Raw genomic sequence first — 18,916 nt, 5'->3', positions numbered from 1 at the left:
GCTTCCAAGGAGTGGGAGAATCGATGTTCTGGGCATAAGCCCTTCATCAAGAATGAGGCTTGTGGGAAAATGAAAATGAACTCAACTTCATTCCACAAGCCTCATTCCTGATGAAGGGCTTACGCCCGAAATGTCAATTCCCCTGCTCCTTGGATGCTGCCTGACCTGCACTTTTCCAGCACCACACTCTAGTGGTCTTAAATGCTGTAGACCATCACTTATCATATTCTTTGGGACTGGTAAGTTCCAACAAAGTTACAGCAAAACACTGGAAATTCTGTGCAGGCATTGCTTGCTGCTGAGGGCTATAGGGCTGAGTCATTAAGTGTACTCAAAGCTGAGAAGATTATTAATCAGTAATGATTTGGAGGTGCTGGTATTGGACTGGGGTGTAAAATGTTAAAAATCACACAACACCAGGTTGTAGTCCAACAGGTTTATTTGGAAGCACTAACTTTCCCAGCGCTGCTCCTTCATCCAGTGACAATCGCCTGATGAAGAAGCAGTGCCCCGAAAACTAGTGCTTCCAAATAAACCTGTTGGACTACAACCTGATGTTGTGTGATTTTTAACGTTAATCAGTAAGAGAATCAAGAGTTCTCGGCAAGAATGGAGTTGAGGATTATCTGATCATACATGATCTCATTGAATGTGGAGGAGAATTAACCGACCAAACCAGCTACAATTCTACTACATCTTTAGGTCCTATTGCTCTTTATGTTTCTGGAGTACATTTACCACATGGACTACAGCGGTTCAAGGAAAAGGGCCTTATGATGGCCCTATTATACCATCTTCTCAACGGCAGCTCGAGTTGGAAGGTAGCAGCCAATACCCAATGTATTAAAAAATAACGCAAGCGATCGTCTCTGAGGGACACGGAAAAATCTCCACAGGGTTTTACCATTTGACTGAATCTTACTCAAATGTCCCAAATTTGAATTAAAATTACTGCTACAAATTGAAATAGCTCCCAACTGTGCTTCCGCGCGTTTACTGCGCGCACTCAAGCTCAAGGAAGCGCACAAACGGGTGCGCGCTCAGCGGGGAGTCGGCGCGGGCACTGGCGTCGGAAGCGCGCTCTCCACGGCTCCTCTCGGCTGGGCGGGGCTGGAGCCCCAGAGAGGGAGGTGTCAGAGAGTGTGGAATCCCTGGCCAGAGCCTGGGTCCGTCAGCCCCGGGAAGCTCCAGCGTTACTCTGAAGGAACTGCGAAGAATATTTGGATGGGGGAGGGGACTTTTTTGCAACTGGTTGTCAGCGGTTAATGGTTCAAGGAAAGGTTTTGTCTGTAAAGGGCAGTTCTATGTGCCAAACACCATTAGGCGCTAGGGGGGAACAGATCAGATTCACAAATGATTTTAACCTCAGCTGAACATTTTTTTTGCCTTCCATTTGCTAATGCAAACAGGACAAATGCTAAGTCCTCGGGTCGATCTGCATTGACCTGAATCAAGGCACCTGAGGTTTGCTGGGGATCTCTTCCTGGTGTTTTGCTGCTAACGATGAGACTTTCAGGATATTCCTGCAGGCTACAATTTTAAAAGAGCCCGCTCATTGTTTAGGAAATGGAAAGCATTGCTTAGAAAAACTTGTCTCGGCAACGGACTACAAAACTTTTATTTGCAAACCTTCTTCAAAAAAAAGGGGGGGGGGGGGCATCTTGGCCTTATGATGGCCCTATTATGAAGTTCTATACCCGTGCCGTGAGGAGAACTTTCCAAAATAGGATGAGTGTGAACCAGACGGTGCTGAGTGAAACAGTTGCGCTGCAGTGAACCCGGGCCGAGCGGATCGTCCAGCGGACTCAGGCAGGATGCTGGTTCTGTTACCTTGCCTGGTCCTCGGCCTCTTCGCCTGGAGTGTTGGCATCTGCGGTGCTCAGGGGGAGTTCTGCCACGGCTGGATTGACAATGCGGGCAAATGGCACGAAGGTTTCCAGTGTCCTGAGGATTATGATACAGTGGAGGCCACGACCTGTTGCGGCTCTTGTTCTCTGCGTTACTGTTGCGCGGCCCCTGAGGCCAGGCTGGACCAGGGGCTTTGTACCAACGACAGGGAGCAGCAGAACCCCGATTACTCAGCACGTAAGTGTCAGCCCCCCACCCACTGCGCCCACCCCCGGGAGAGCCAGAGCCGAGGTTGCAGCTAGACACTGCGCACGGTCTTTCTGAATAACCGGTGCTCGGGTGGAATGCAGTGCCGCGAAACGCGATTGAAATACCAACTTGTGTAAGGGGAAGCTCGCGGTGATGAGAGCTATTGAAAACATTGAGTTCCCTAAAGTTTGTCTTTACGGTTTCCCAGCGGAGATTATACTGCAGACGGGGAACACGCCGGTTTCCCGGGACAGACTGGGGGCCACGGCATTTCTGACTCTTGGACAGTGGATCCGTTCACTCTGAATACCAGGAACAGGAAAAAGTAAATCTAATCCTAACAGTGCGACTTTAGTCTAGGTTTGGCATTTATTCTCTCTGAAATATACAGTTTCTTTTCCCCATTAATGATTGCTCTTTAATAAACCCCTGAAATCACATTCCTAGGATGGTCACATTTTGTATTTTTTCCCACATGCGCAATTTTTTTAACCCCAGCTTTGGTTTTTTGCAAATCGTCCCCGCAGAAATTTTCCGGCACGATTCTAATAATTTGAATCAAGAATCAAATTATTCTTGGTTAATTTGCGAATGTTATAGTCGTGTGTGACTCTAGCCATCGCTGGGAGCATCGCCCTAACACAGTCTGTGTTACTGCAATCATTTGTGTGTTGAATGTGAAGTCTCAGTTTAAAATCTGTTGATTTGAGGAAGGTTACTCGCAAAATCTGGCCAGCGGGTGGTCAGTCTTCAGAATCCTTGATGCAAGATGCTCGCTCTTGGATTCTCCTGTGGAGTTAGATTCCCAGAAACGGGGAGAAATGAAATGGTTTTTAATCAACTTGCTGCAGTAACTTAGCTCGGAACTCACCATTCTATGGGCAAAAACCTGCAAGGGCGAGGGGTTATCTCTCCAGGGACATTTGGGAGTAATTTTAGTACTTTTCAAAAAAATAATTAAAATAATTAATTGAGTTGTTGCCGCCTCCCATTCTTTACAATGTGCACTTTATAAAAAGTTAATAACATATTTGATTCCAAACAGGTATTGAGATTCAAACATCCGTTGCAGACTGTGAAGTGATGTGCGCAAGGATTGGGGTGTCAAGTTAAATTAGTTTAATTTATGTTAGATCCTATTACAGCAGGAGATGGATGGGTACACGGGAAGGGATAGTGTCTCTTTAAGTGGTGTGCTTATACTGGGATGTGAATTTGTAGTGAATCGGATGAGCATGAAATTGCATTAGCCCCATGTATAAAGGGACAGAAAGCTGAGCCAGCCTAAACCAGTGTCTGTGACAGCTTCTGTATTGATAACCCTGAGAGAGCCAATCTCATTTTACATTCCTTCCTGCTATCAAATACAACCGCAATACCCCAGGACGTGACGCTGATGGATCTCCTGGGATGGATCTCAAACTTTTTCCACTCGCTATTAAATTTGCAGAGTTCCGCTCCCGGTTTACTGCAGGTAGAAATCTAATATCCGACACTGAGGGGTGGGATTAGCGCCGAGGAATCCACTCTCGGCGGAAAACGTTTTTCAAAATTCACGGCGAATTCTTGGCTTCGGAGCTGACTGGGTGGCGGATGCGGCAACATTCACATGTCCCACTCTCAGGCGGCAGGTACACTGGGGGGGTCCGGCAACTGCAACAAGTAGGGACAGCGAGCGAAATCAAAACGCCGCAATTGGCTTAATTCCATTAGGATTACTGTCAGAACTGGATGGATTTCCACAGAATAATTTCTGGAATGAAATTGTGAACCAACAAGTGCTGGGGCCACGGCCAAATACCAGGGGGCAGACAGAATGAATCATAAATGCTGCCGTTTTCCCTTATTTGTGCGACAGGGCCAGCTATCGATTTCAAATCATTTGCAGGCACAGACACTTGTAAAATTAATTTGAAACAGCATCAGGTCAAACGCATCCTTAAAAAGATGGTGTGAAAGAAATGTGTTAGAATTACTGCTGACCGAGGAATGTACAAACTGGGAAGACCCTGGGACGGGTTTAAAATTGAGATTGAATTTTTTTTTTCGTGTTGCTTCTAAATTGTTATGAGAATATTTCGGGATTATAACGCAAAATACCATTTTGTAACAATCACTTTGACTTCGCACAGTGTTCAAATCCTTGTCTATTGAAAATAATGCATCCTAAACCTGGCATATTGGAGTCGGAGTTACAGACTTGTTTGAAAAGCGTCAGTTTGTTCTGATTTTTTTTCTGACTTAGCCAGTTCAAGGATTTATATAGCAGGATCGATTAACGTCAGTATCTCGGCATTTTCTGGTTCTTGGGTGAAACAGTTGCAAACAACGGGCGAACCAAACTATCCATATAATTATTGGTGTAAGAGAAAAAGGCTGAAGAAGGCTATCCCAATGTCTGCAACAAACCATTTTAACACTAGTGTCCGGCAAAGGTAAACAGTACGTGTCACACAGACATGAATGAATCTGACAATAACACCGATTTCCTTGTTCTTTGGGGATTTCGCTGGTACGACAGGAATTGAGTAATTCCTATCTTGAGTGAACAGTGGGAACCTTTTTAACGGAATTTCTATTTCACTTCGTGCGAAAATGACACACACGTCGCTGCCTGGAAGGTTATTTCTCTCTCTCTCTCTCTCTCTCCCCCCCCCCCCCCCCCCACTCAGCGGTATCAGTTTCCAGATCAGCAGAGGACGGCCGTTTTCTAACTCGACATTTAGATGCGAAGATGGTTTGTTTTAAATTGGTAGAGGGACGAGAGTTGTGCTCACCGGTGATACGTTTCGGCTTTCCATGTTCATTGCCTGGATTGGAGTGAGCAAAGGAGCATGCTAGGTGCTGGGCCACCCACAAAATGTGTGCTCGCTCGGTAAAGCCGTTCACGCTGTACTGTGTCCTGGCTGATACTGGTCTATGCACATCATTCAGTCCATACACTGGCACGTAACGTGCTCTGTTTAGAGACAAACTGCTCGTGCTGTTGTTTCACTGTGTCTTGTGATCCACAAACTTGATGACACTATAATGTCCAGAACTTCAAGAAAAAATGGGAAAGGTGTAATACCCGAAGCGTTGACTTCTCCACCTCCTGATGGTGCCGGGCTTGCTGAGTTCTTCCAACTTCCTGCCTGGCTACTTTGGATTCCAGCATTTGCAGTGTTTTTTTGGCTCAAACTTGGGAAAAAGTTGCTTTTCATGTTCTTAACCAATAGAGAAGAATGTTGGATTCGTTTTGAATATTATTTAGAAAATAACACAGATCATATTTCACAAAAAGCCTTTTATTGATGATAACTTGTTTTTCTAAAAAAAAATACAGCTCATCCACGGTATGTAGGCATCACATTTATTACCCAGCTCTAAATGCCCATAGGGCAGTTCGGAGTCAGCCACATGTTGTGATCTGGAGTCATGTGTAGACGAGACCAGATAAGGACAACAGTTTTATTAGTCAGACGAAAGTGGGTACTGCAGATGCTGGAGATCAGAGTCAAGATTAGAGTGGTGCTGGAAAAGCACAGCAGGTCAGGCAGTAGCCTCGAATGCTGCCTGACCTGCTGTGCTTTTCCAGCACCACTCTAATCTTGACTGACTTTTATTAGCGAACCAATCAACAATAGCTTCATGATCATCATTCGGCTCTTCTAGATTTTTAAAAATTGAATCCAAATGCCCTTATCTGCTACAGCAGGGTTTGGACCACGGACCCCGGAACATTAGCTGGGTCACTGAATTAATAGTTTAGCGATAATACCATTGAACCACCACTTCCTCCCGAAATTCTTGTCGCCTGCATGAATATATTCTCATGCAATGAGTAAATACATTCTTACTCCATGAGGTGATGTTCACTTTGCTGAGCTCTGGGGGTTAGGGATGTTCTTTTAGGATCTGTCAACGTGTACCAGCACTTTGCAATCTCTCGAAATATAATTAGTATTTGGTTATGAGGATAGTTACCCCTGAATTTCTATATCTTACTCCCTGAGCTGGTTACTAAGAACGTGCAAACTCCACACAGTCAGTCGCCTGAGGCGGGAATTGAACCCGGATCTCAAGCGCTGTAAGGCAGCAGTGCTAACCACTGTGCCACCGTGCCGCCCATAATCATCCAGCAAGCAACAATTTGTTTTCAGATAGTCAACATGGTTTCATCAAGAGCAGATCGTGTTCTTTTAGGATCTGTCAACGTGTACCAGCACTTTGCAATCTCTCGAAATATAATTAGTATTTGGTTATGAGGATAGTTACCCCTGAATTTCTATATCTTACTCCCTGAGCTGGTTACTAATTCAATATTCTTCTTTATTTCTCTGCAGAGCCTGTCTATATGCCGTTTCTTATTGTCGGCTCCATATTCATTGCTTTTATCATCCTGGGTTCGCTGGTTGCTGTGTACTGTTGTACTTGCCTTAGACCTAAGCAACCAAATCCGCAGCCAATACGTTTCTCAATGAGGAGCCACCAAACAGAGACCATTCCCATGATCCCAACGTTTACACATTTGAGGACCCCATCCAGGCAGTCGAGCACTGCCACTAGCTCCAGCTCAACCGGGGGCTCCATTCACAGATTCTCTATCAGCAGAGCCGAGTCAGGGCACCCACCGCCGCCGCCCGGTTACAGCTCCCCCGGGTGCCTGCAGAATGCACAGCCCTTACACCTCAGCCAGGCCCAGGGCTTTCTGATGCCCCAGCAGTATTTCACCTACACCCTACAGCCAGAGCCGTTCGCAGCAGGCAAAAGCTTCACCGACTTCACTCAGAACCGGCTGAAGACTCAAAGCATTTCCGCGCAGCCCGCCGAGCAAGTTCTATACAGCAACGCCGGTTTCTAGGGAGGGAGAGCTTTCCGGAAATCCATCACGCTGTGAGACACCAAGAATGAATCTCGCCGCCCTTTTGGGAGCACTTGTTTCCTCCTTTGCAGATGGAAGATCGCACTTCCCAGTTAGTCACCTGGGAACAGGACTGGGTGGTAAAAGTGCCTCCGCGCTAAACAGCGGGGTGGATTTTAATTCACCATTCCCAGTCTAACAGTAGACCTCCGGATTAACGGGATAAATGGTAAATACGGATGGAACTCCTCATCTGAACCCCGAGCTAATGGCTATTCCCAGCTGGACCTTGAGGAGGATCATTTGGCCCAACTTCTCACATTTTACTTTTCCATATTTTTGACATGCATTCCGGGGTAACGAACTGACTTATTTACGGTGCACACAGAAAAGAAAACTTTCTTGAAGCGAACGGATGTCTCGATTCCCATCTGCTACCGCCGAAGTCACCTGGAATATTCCTCCGTGGAAACTGTTATGTTCCCCCATTCTGGCATCTAGCAGGTGGAATGTACCGTCCTCAGGCAAGCGGAAACCAACAGTCCCCACCACTAGTTTGGCAATGTGATTTATCAGTCTAATCCCAGTCCCGAAAATCAAACATTTTAAATGCACAAATATAGTTTATATAAGATGAAGAAAACAGTCTTTAACTTCCGTATAACTGAAGTACCAGAGCTATCTGAGAATATTTGACTAGGAACAAAGAATAGAATTTCAAACATACTGAGCACTGGCAATTTAAGAGAAAACAGATCTTTTATTTGCTTCCATACTGACATCTTGCCCCTATTGAATGCCTTCTCTAAATATTCAATTTTAAAAATAATAATTTATAGACAAAGCCTGTGCTGTTAATTATTCTTAATTCTGACTCATCCCTTCATATTTACAGTACACCCAAATTACTAATTGTTTTAGTCATTATTTTTGCTATTTTAAATGACTAAATGTATAGTGAAAAAATATTGCATAGGAATATTTTATGAAATGTTTATTCCAGAATTATGATTGTTAACTTAAAACAATTTTAATTTCAGATTTTTAATAAATCATATTGTGCAAAATAGAATTGTGAAGCAAGGTGCCTTCTTTTTGCTGTTCTAGTTTAATTTTCTGCATGAAATTAGTGCTGGAGGTACTTCAGATTTTGCTTGGGTAAACTCAGACCTTCTCTGATCTTCAACTTCACATTTACTAAAGAGAAAAAAAAGTCTACTTTCACCCAGTAGAATTGGGGTCATCCACTTGTACAGGAATGAAGAGCTCAGATTACAATAATTCCAAAGCCTGTCTTCTCACTTAAAGGCTTAAAAACTATCTTCTCACTTATGGTAATATTTTATTGAAATGACCTCAGCCTCTTCAAGCTTCCTGTGACTTAAGTACACTTGTGCCTGATTTACTGGTTCTTCCAGACCGCACCAAGCTACAGATAGACAAGCTGATCCATCACTGCTTGGGCTTTGTTAGCACAAAAGACGCCTGTTTAAAAAGCAAGGAGGATACCAAAAATGCTGTGGAAACACCTACAGTCTAATGGTTGATCATTCACATACACACTCTTTAAAACCAAGAGTCTTATATTTCTTTATGAAAATGTGCCAGTTCCAAAGAACTTTAGCTCAGGAGTGTTTCTGAGAAGTATGCTTAAAAAATCAGACAAGTAATTACAGCTATTTATGCTCTTGTGGTGTCAGACTAAATTGCATCCCATCAGATAACTGTGCAATATTGCCCCTTCACTTGGTGTGATTCTCAGATACTATTTGGATTTAAAGAAACAGCACAAATCCAAAATGTGAGAACTTTGGGACATCTGAGATACTTGCTTTTATTAGTCAAAGTCTTGAATACAAGAGTAGGGAGGTTATAATGGAGCTATGTAAAATATTAGTTAGGCCACAGTTGGAATATTGTGTGCAGTTCTGGACATTCACAGTGGGAAGGGTGTAATTGCACTCGAGAGGGTGCATAAGAGTCTCACCATATTGTTTTATGGGTTTAAAGTTTGAAGAGAGATGATATAGATTCATGTTATTTTCCTTAGAATGGAGAAGGCTGAGGGAGGACCTGACTGAGATGTTGGGCATAGAGAGTGTAGATAGAAAATGTTTCCCATTAGCAAACCATTATCCAGGGGAATTGATTTAAGATATAGGGTAGAAGGTCTGGGAGGTAGTATGATTTCTCCCTGAGGAAGGTGAACGTTTGGAACTCACTGCCTGAAAGGGTGGTTGAAGCAGGAATCCATCCTACATATTTGGATGATCAAGCTGTAAAGTGTCACAGTATACAAGGCTCAAAGCAAATGCTGCAAAGTTGGTTTAGGGCAGACAGGAGCTGATGCCCAGCATGGTCATGATGGCATAAAAGGCCTCTTTCCATACCCAAAAACCCCTATGACTCTATTAAGCATGAAGCTTATTAGGACAGCAGCATAAAAGAGTTACCAAAATGGGCTCAAATGTGTCTGCACATTTTAGATTTGATTAAAAACGAATTCAAATCAGTCGCCAAGGAGTTTGAATGGGGTTACATGGTTTTGTTGTCTTTTTTGGAGGCAGGCTGGGGTATGCTCACAAAAATTAATAAATATTTAGCCAGAGGAAAATACCACTCATTCTGCACTGGATATCAAATAAGCAGTGTGACAACTGTGGACAATACAGAGACTGAGTGATGCAGCAGATAATTAAAACTGGGTATTCTCACTAAAGTATATAAATGAAGTTAGGCATATTTTCATATGACTTTGCTGAGGGAAACAAGTAGATCAGAAAAAAAGGAAGGGTTAAAGGATAGATCTTTCATTGTGACGGATGCACCACCATTGAATACATTTCAAATGAAGTTAGAAAAATCCTTTTTGTCTCTCTCAGGAACAAGGGATAGGAGGAGCCTGCAGGAAAGTGGAGTTCATAGCCAAGACTAGCCTAGATCACAATAAATGGTGGGACAGGCTTGGTGCATGTTAAGATCCTTTTTTGCTTCCATGTTCTTAATAGTCACATGTAATGTGCAAAAGAGACAAAAGAGGCAGATACAATAAAATGCATAAAATCATAGAACTGCAATTCAGGATGCCCTGCTCCTGCAGAAGCTGCATAATTACAGCATCTTGCAGAGGTATTTGCTACTGAAATTCATGAAGAGTGTGACATTATTGTGCTTACCTGATAGACACATAGTAAATAGGTGAGAAAATGTTGGTGTTTGTCCATTCAGTGGAAGTACTCTTTTAACAGCTTGGTCAGTCTTAGTTACAGCCAAACAACCACAATGAAATAACTTTAAAAATTAACTGTAATACATTTGGACTCATTTAAAAAATTTTAGTAATTGCTGGAGATTTTAAAAATGCAAATTTAAAAAAAAATTCTCATCTCTTTCATTTGTCTCTTAATCAAATTGTGTTACTGATTTTATTTTACTTTCTGTTTCCAGTTGCGATATTTAATTGAAATATCCTAAGATTTCCTGGTCAGACTGTGCTTTGCTAATTAACAATATTTAGTTAGATTGGTGAAGGAAGTACTCAATTGTCTCATTCCTGTAGGGTCCACATGGATTGTAAAAAGGTGCTATATTTGTTCAATTGTTGGTGGATTGAAACTTCCAGTGAAAAATGCTACAGAAAGTCTGTAGGCAAATGGAAAAGCAACAATCAGTTGTCATTTGCTTGCTGGTCACAGAAAACTTCAGTCTTTTATAAGCAACAGACAAAGTGGCATTTCAAAACAGGCAGCAGCCCACACTTATGCTTCCATGTGCAAATTGGTAAAGGATGAGTCAGGTTAAAGAGATTAATAAATGACTCAAAGATTAGTATGGAAAAAGTTGGGCACTGGCACTAATATTGAGGAAAGTGGGATCTATACCAATGGGTTAGTCTTCAAAACTTCTCTTGAAGGCAAATATCATAGAGGTCTATAAAATCCTAACAGGACTAGGCAGGGTAAATGCAGGAAGGATGTTCCTTGACAGGGGAGTACAAAAACAGGCATCACAGTCTAAGGACATGGGGTAGGCCATCTATGACTGAGCTGAGGAGTAATCCAGGCAGTGGTGAGCCTATGGAATTCTCCACCACGGCAAGTGGTTGAGGCCATGATTTCAGGGAGGAGTTAAATATAGTTCTTAGGGCTAAAGGTATCAAAGGATATGGGGAGAAAGCAGGAACAGAGTCCTGAATTGGATGATCAGTCATGATCATATTGGATGATGGAGCAGGTTTAAAGGCTGAATGACCTTCTACTGCTCCTGCTTTCTGTGGTTATAATAGACCATAAGGTTTCGGAGCAGAATTAGGTTATTTGGTCCATCCCTCAGAGCAGGACTTAAGCGCTTAATGGTAAGGTCCTTGAGAGTGTTGCTGAACAAAGACACCTTGGAGTGCAGGTTCAAAGTTCCTTGAAAGTGAAGTTGCAGGTAAATAGGATAGTGAAGGAGGTGTTTGGTATGCTTGCCTTTATTGCTCAGAGCATCGAATATAGGAGTTGGGAGACCATGTTACAGCTATACAGAACATTGGTTAGGCCACTTTTGGAATATTGCATGCAATTCTAATCTTTCTCCTATCGGAAGGATGTTGTGTAACTTGAAAGGGTTCAGAAAAGATTTACAAGGATGTTGCTTGGGTTGGAGGATGAGCTACAGGGAGAGGCTGAATAGGATTGGGCTCTTTTCCCTGGTTGCTGAGGGGTGACCATATAGAGGTTTATAAGGGGCATGAATAGGATAAATAGACAAGGTCTTTTTCTGGGTTGGGGGAGTCCAGATCTAGAGGTCATAGGTTTAGAGTGAGAGGGGAAAGATTTAAAAGGATCTAAGGGGCATTTTCTTCACACAGAGGGTGGAATGAGCTGCCAGAGGATGTGGTGGAGGCTAGTACAAGTGTAACATTTAAAAGGCATCTGGATGGGTATATGAATAGGAAGGGTTTGGAAGGATATGGGCCCGGTGCTGGCAGGTGGAACTAGATTGGGTTGGGATATATGGTTGGCATGGACGGGTTGGACTGAAGGGTCTGTTTCCATGCTGTACATCTCTATGACTCTATGAGATCAATCATTAATCTTACCTCATTGCATATTACCCTCTGGTTGGGTCCAGAGCGTGTTGTTATAAGAAACTATTCTGTAAACATTCTATGAGCTCCTCAGCTAGGTTACCTTTACATATCTGATTTGTCCTGTTTGTAAATTAACTAAAATCTCCAGTGATTGTTGCTGTGCCTTTGTGACAAGTTTCCATTATTTCTTCCTTCATGCTCCATCCTATCATGTAACAAGTGACTTCATGCCTGCATCATTTCTCATCTCTACCCAAACCATTTCCTGAATTACATCATCCAGTTTTATTGTACTAATATTACCCATTATTAACAGAGCTATCCTTCCACCTTCTCCTCACTTCCTGTACTTCCCAAGTGTCCTGTACTCTTCAGAATTCAGATCCCAGTCAACGTAATTCCTGTAGCAATGTCTCTGCAATGGCTGTCCGATATAGTTATGAGACAAAAGGTTTATAATTTAGAAGTACTAATATAATTTTTAGAATTTAGATCTCAAAGTAGAGGCAGATGGGTGTTGGCTACTTCTGTGAAAGGTTTTCCTTTTTTAAAACAAAGTCAGTGTTCTTTGGGAGGGGTGACCTAAATTCAATCTTTGTCAGATAGCAAATGACTGAAGACTTGTGTTGATGGAAAGATGTTGCATATATGACAGGTAGATTATTATTTAAGGTCCTTAGCTTTGTTTTCAGTTCAGAGTATTTGAAGATTGAACGTGTTTTACTTTAATTTAGTTCAGGAAACAGCAGAGTTGTTTAGTTTAGTTTCCCTCCTAAGAAGGGATTATCACCTATCTCAGCAGAAGGCTTTTGTTTGTAATCCTTCCACACCAGGAAAGTTTAGTTAGAAATCTGCAGTTTATTAGATCCCACAAGGTTTAAAACTTCTAAGTTGATTAGGGATCTTGTCAAGGACTCATCAAATTATATCCACGGTCCATGACAAAGAAACTGCAGGGTAAAAATGGAAAAAAATGCAAGTGCTATAAATCAGAAGCAAAAACAGAAAGTGTTGGAAAAGTTCAGCAGGTCTGGCACATGTGTGGAGAGAAAACAGAGTCAATATTTCGGGTTGAATTACGCTTCCTCAGAACTGCAGGGTGTCAGTTAAGTAGAAGCTTAAGGAGTTGAGATTGGGATGTGATTTTCTGTACTTGAGTCTCTGTGGCAGATAAATTCAGGGAAAAGTTTGAAACTTCATTTTACTGTCATTTCATAATTTAACTGTTTTTATATTTAGCTTGTTTAGTTGTTTTTTATTTTGTGCAATAATCATTTGTTCTGTTGTTATAGAAATCTGCAGTTTTGTGAGGATATGTTTCAGTGACAAATCACAATGTTAATTAATTAAACCAAAAAAAATGAAGTCCTATCAAGATATGTTTTATTCTAGAATCTCACTTGTGCAGTAACAGCATCAACTGGAACCAAAATACATACTTTATTTGAGTCCTCAATTCATCTGTTTTGTTTTGAATGCTATGTGCATGGTGGCTCATTGGTTAGCACTGCTGCCTCACAGCACCAGGTAGCCAGGTTCAATTCCAGGCTCAGGCAACTGTTGCCACATTCTCCCAGTGTTTGAGTGTGTTTACTTCAGGTGCTCTGGTTTCCTCCAACAGTCCAAAGGTTTGCAAGTTAGGTGGACTGGCTATGCTAAATTGCCCCTTAGTGTGCAGGCTGGGTGGATTAGCTCTGGGAAATATAGGGTTACAGGGATGGGGTGGGACACTCTACAGGGTCATTGTGGACTTGGGGTTAAATGACCTACTTCAATACTGTAGGGATTCTATGTGCACTAAGATAGGGAGTTATCAGTCTTATTATTTCATTCTTTGTAGAACTTATAATCCTATTTGTTGATTTACTCTTAAAATTGTACTCTCTATCCCTTCCTACCAACGTGCGTTTACCATTTCCTGTAGCAATAACTTTCTCTTTGTCCGTGAGTTTACTTTTTGATCTGCCACATCTTCCCAAGTTTGATCTCTTGCCTCCACTATTTAGTCTAAAGTTCTTTCTACTTCCCTAGTGACAAGACCTGCAAAAACAACACAGACCTAAGTAGATTGTAAGTAAAGGGCTCAAGGTGACAGTGAGAAAGCAGGAGAATGGGGTTGAGAAATGTATCAGCCATGAAGAAATAGCAGAGCAGACTCAGAATCACAGAGATGTACAGCAAGGAAACAGACCCTTTGGTCAAACTTGTCCATGCCCACCAAATATCCTAACCTAATCTAGTCCCATTCTACACTGATGCAGCAACCTTCAGGGTACAATGGACCTGCACTCCCAGATCTCTCTGCTCATCAACTTTTCCCAAGGCTCTTCCGATCACTGTGCAATTTGCTCTGGAATTAGACTTGACAAAATGCATCGCCTCACATTTGCCTGGATTGAACTCCATCTGCCACTTCTCTGCCCAACTCTTCAGTCTATCTATATTCTCCTGTATTCTTTGACAGTCCCTTATGCTTTCTGCAACTCCACCAATCTTCGTGTCATCTGCAAACTTGATCAGACCAACAATGCCCTCTTCCAGATCTTTTATGTATATCACAAGCAACAGTGGCCCCTGTGGAACACCACTGCATACCTTTCTCCATTTTGAGAAACTCCCTTCAACTACTACTCTGTCTCCTGTTGCTCAACCAGTTCTTTATCCATTGAGCTAGAACACCCTGCACACCATGTGACTTCACTTTCTCCATCAGTTTACCATGGGGAACCTTATTAAATGCCTTACTAGAGTCAGTGTATATGACATCAACAGCCCTTCTTTCGTCTATCAACTTGGTCACTTCCTTAAAGAACTCTATTAAGTTGGTAAGGCATGATCTCCCCCACACAAAACCTTATTGCCTATCACTGATAAGCTCATTCTTTCCTAAATATAAATGGATCTATCCCTCAGTACCTTCTCCAGCAACTTTCCCACCATTGACGTCATGCTCACTGGTCTGTAGTTACCCTTCTTGTACAGGGGGACAACATGAGCAACCCTCCAGCACCTCACCTGTATTTAAGGATGTCACAAAGATATCTGTCAGGGCCCCAGCTATTTCCTCTCTCGCCTCCCTCAGCAACTTGGGATAGATCCCATCCGGTCCTGGGGATTTGTCCACCTTAATAATCTCTAGCCTACCCAACATATCTTCCCTACTTATGTCAACGTGATCCAGACTAATGAAACTTCTACCTCTAATCTTAACATTCATCATGTCCCTCTCCTCAGTGAACACTGATGCAAAGGACAAAAGTTCGGCACAACATCGTGGGCCGAAGGGCCTGTTCTGTGCTGTATTGTTCTAAAGTAATATTCAGAATCTCACCCATTCTCTCAGGTTCGACACACAGCCTTCCTTCATTATCCTTTAGTGACCTAGTTACTCGCTTGCTTCTTATATATGAATAAAAGGCTTTGGGATTCTCCTTAATTCTGCTTGCTAAAGCTATTTCATGACCCCTTTTAGCCTGCTTGATTCCTTGTTTAAGACTCGTCCTAATCTTCTGATATTCTTCCAGGACCCATTCGGTTCTTAGCTGCCTAGACCTTACGTTCGCTTTCTTTTTCCTCTTGGCTAGTTGAATGATTTCTCCTGTCGTCCATAGTTCGCAAATCTTGCCTTTCCTATCCTTTGCCTTCAACGAGACATGCCTATCCAGCACTAGCTTTAACCTATCTTTGAAAGCCTCCCACATATCAAATGTGGACTTCTCTTCAAATAGCTGTGTCTAATCCACGCTTCCCAGCTCCTGCCTAATTTTGATATAATTGACCTTAGCCCAGTTTAGCACTCTTCCCTTAGGTTCACTCTCGTCTTTGTCTACGAGTTTTCATAAAACTTAGAATTGTGCTCACTGTTCTCAAAGAAATCCCCCATTGCAACTTCTACCACTTGGCCTGGCTCATTCCCCAACACCAGGTCCAATATGGCCCTGTCCCTCGTCAGACTATTGACATACTTCTCTAGAAAACTCTCCTGAACGCTTCTTACAAATTCTACCCCATCCAGATCTCTGATGCTAAGTGCATCTCAGTCAATGTTGGGAAAATTAAAATCTCCCATCACCATCACCCTGTTGCTTCTACATCTTTCCATAATCAGTTTACTTATTTGTTCTTTTTCCTCACACACACTGTTGGGAGGCTTATAATACAGCCCCAACAATGTAACTGCACCCTTCTTATTTCTCAGCTCCACCCATAATGCCTCATTACTCAAGCCCTCCATAATGTCCTCCTTTAGTACAGCTGTGATATCATCCCTAACCAGCAATGCAACTCCACCAGCCCTTTTACTTCCCTCCCTATCCTATCTGAAGCATTTATATCCTGGAACATTTAGTTGCCAATCATGCCCTTCCTTCAAACATGTCTCTGTGATTGCAATAATACCATACTCCCAGGCATCAATCCAAGCTCTAAGTTCATTTGCCTTACACACTATACGCCTTGCATTAAAGTAGATGCACTTCAAGCCACCAGTTCTTTTGCGTTCATCTGCTCTCTGCCTACTCTTCCCCTTATTAATGCTATGTATATGATTCTTACAGTCTCCAGTTTCCACCTTGCTGTCTAGTTGTTTTCTCATCTGGTTCCCAGCCCCCTGCCACATTAGTTTAAAACTCCCCCAAGAACATTGGTTCCAGTCCGGTTTAAATGTAGACTGTCCATTTTGTAATAGTCCCACCTTCCCCAGAACTGGTCCCAATGTCCAACAAATTTGAACCCCTCCCGCCTTCACTATCCCTCAATGCACGTGTTCATGCTGCCTATTTTTTCATTTCTATGCTGGCTAGCACGTGGCAACTGGTAGTAATCCGGAGATCACTGACTTTGAGGTCCTCCTTTTTAACTTCTCTCCTAGCTCCCTGAATTCTGCTTTCAGGACCTCATCTCGCTTTTTACTTACATCGTTGGTGCCTATATGCATCAAGACAACTGGCTGCTTACCCTCCCCTTTTAGAATGCTCTGCAGCCGATCAGTGACATCCCTGATCAGAGTACCTGGGAGGCAACAAACCATCCGTGAGTCCCATTTTCGGCCACAGAACTGCCTATCTACTCCCTTTAGTAGGAAGCCAGAGGCTTGGGAGACATTAAAAACCAGCAGAGAACAACTAAAAAAGCAATGCGCGGGGGGAGGAGAGGAATGAAATAGGAGAGTAAGCCAGCTATGATAAATGAAGACTGCAAGAGTTTTATTAGATATCTAAAAGGTAAGAGAGGCATGAGTGGACATTGCAATCCTGGAAAATGAAGCTGCAGAAGTAATAATGGAAACAAAAGAAATGGCAGAGGAACTGAATTTGGTTCTTTGCATCAGTCTTCACACTGGAAGACACCAGTAGCATACCAGAACTTCAAGAGTCAGAGGTCAAAGGTAAGTGTAGTGGCCATCACGAAGGAGAAAATGCTGGGGATGGTGAAAGGTCTGAAGGTGGATAAATAACCTGGATGAGATGGACTATACCCATGGCTTCTGAAGGACATAAAGGAGATCATAGAGGCATTGGTGATGATCTTTCAGGAATCACTGGCGTCAGAGAGGGTTCCTGAGGACTGAAAAATGGCTAATCTAACACCTCTGTTTAAGAAGGGATGGAGACAGAAGATGGGAAACTATAGGCTGGTTAGCCTGACCTTGGTCATTGAGGAGATTTTATAATCCAGTATCAAGGATGAAATGGGGAATACGTGCAAGTACATGGCAAAATAGGCTGGAGTCCAACACATCTTCACAAAGGGGAGGCCATGTCTGACAAATCTGTTAGAATTCTTTGTGGAGGTAATGAGCAAGTTAGACAAGGGAGAACTAGTGGATTTGATCTATTTATCTATATATCCCAGGATATATCACATTGGAAAACAATGTGGGGTAAGTGTGACGTTACACATTTTCATAGGAAGAATAGAGGCTTGGATTATTTTCTAAATGGGGAAAGGCATTGAAAATCTGAAGCACAAACAGATTTAGGAGTTCTATTTCAGGATTTCCTTAAGATTAACATGCAGGGTCATTTAGGAGTTGGGAAGGCAAATGGCTGTTAACATTGATATTGAGAGGGATGGAATACAAGTGCAAGGATATAACTCTCAAGCTATATAAGGGTCTGGTCAGACTGTGTTTGGAACATTGAGAGCAGTTTTGGGCCCCGTATCTAAGGAAGAATGTGCTGGCTTGGAGGGGGTTTACAAGAATGATCCCGGACATGAAGGACTTATCATATGACGAGTGTTTGAAGACTCCTTTAAGAAAGTCTGTACTTGATGGAGTTTAGAAGTATTGGGGGTGGGGTGGGGGGATCTCATTGAAACTTACAGAATACTGAGAGGCCTGGATAGAGCGGATGTGGAGCAAATATTTCCACTAGTAAGAGAGGGGCAGCACTCAGAATGAAGGGAGGTAGAACTTCTTCAACCAGAGGGTGGTGAATTTGTGAACGCACTGTCACAGAGAACCGTACAGGCCAAGTTATTGAGTATATCTCTTTAAAACTGAGATAGAAAGGCTCTTGATTAGTAATGGGATCAAAGGTTACATGGAGAGAAAAGAATGGGGCTGAGAAACATTTAAGCCATGATGAAATGGCACAGCAGACTAGAAGGGCCGAATGGCTTAATCTTGCTCCTTTATCTTATGGTCTGTTTGTCATTGATAACATCTACTTCCTGCAATCCAAAGATAGATGGATCTTTGTGTTTCCCTATTCTTGGTGATCGCAATCATTTAGTGTTTGCTTACTTTTTTCCTTTACCTACTTCGCATTTCTTTGTATTGAACTGCTGATGCCACCTACCCCCTCACAGTTAACATAAATTGCTTTTTGTAATTCTTTCCTGGCAGTATGTGAAATTAGCTGTATAAGTGCTAAAACAAAACATGAAAACATAAATGG

The 18,916-nt window shown here is 42.5% G+C and overlaps 1 protein-coding gene across 1 annotated transcript; it reads left to right on the top strand.

Annotated features, from left to right (window-relative positions):
- The first annotated feature begins 1,176 nt into the window (after positions 1–1,176).
- On the top strand, positions 1,177–7,880 carry shisa3 (shisa family member 3). The gene is made up of 2 exons (XM_043692087.1): positions 1,177–2,085; positions 6,423–7,880. The coding sequence occupies exons 1-2, from the start codon at positions 1,815–1,817 to the stop codon at positions 6,938–6,940; spliced, it is 789 nt and encodes a 262-aa protein (XP_043548022.1). The 5' UTR covers positions 1,177–1,814; the 3' UTR covers positions 6,941–7,880.
- Positions 7,881–18,916: the final 11,036 nt, after the last annotated feature.

This window comes from Chiloscyllium plagiosum, chromosome 1 (assembly GCF_004010195.1).
Source record: "Chiloscyllium plagiosum isolate BGI_BamShark_2017 chromosome 1, ASM401019v2, whole genome shotgun sequence".
Taxonomy (NCBI): domain Eukaryota; kingdom Metazoa; phylum Chordata; class Chondrichthyes; order Orectolobiformes; family Hemiscylliidae; genus Chiloscyllium; species Chiloscyllium plagiosum.
The sequence above is the reverse complement of the archived record's forward strand: the minus strand, read 5'-3'. Positions and strand labels throughout refer to the sequence as shown.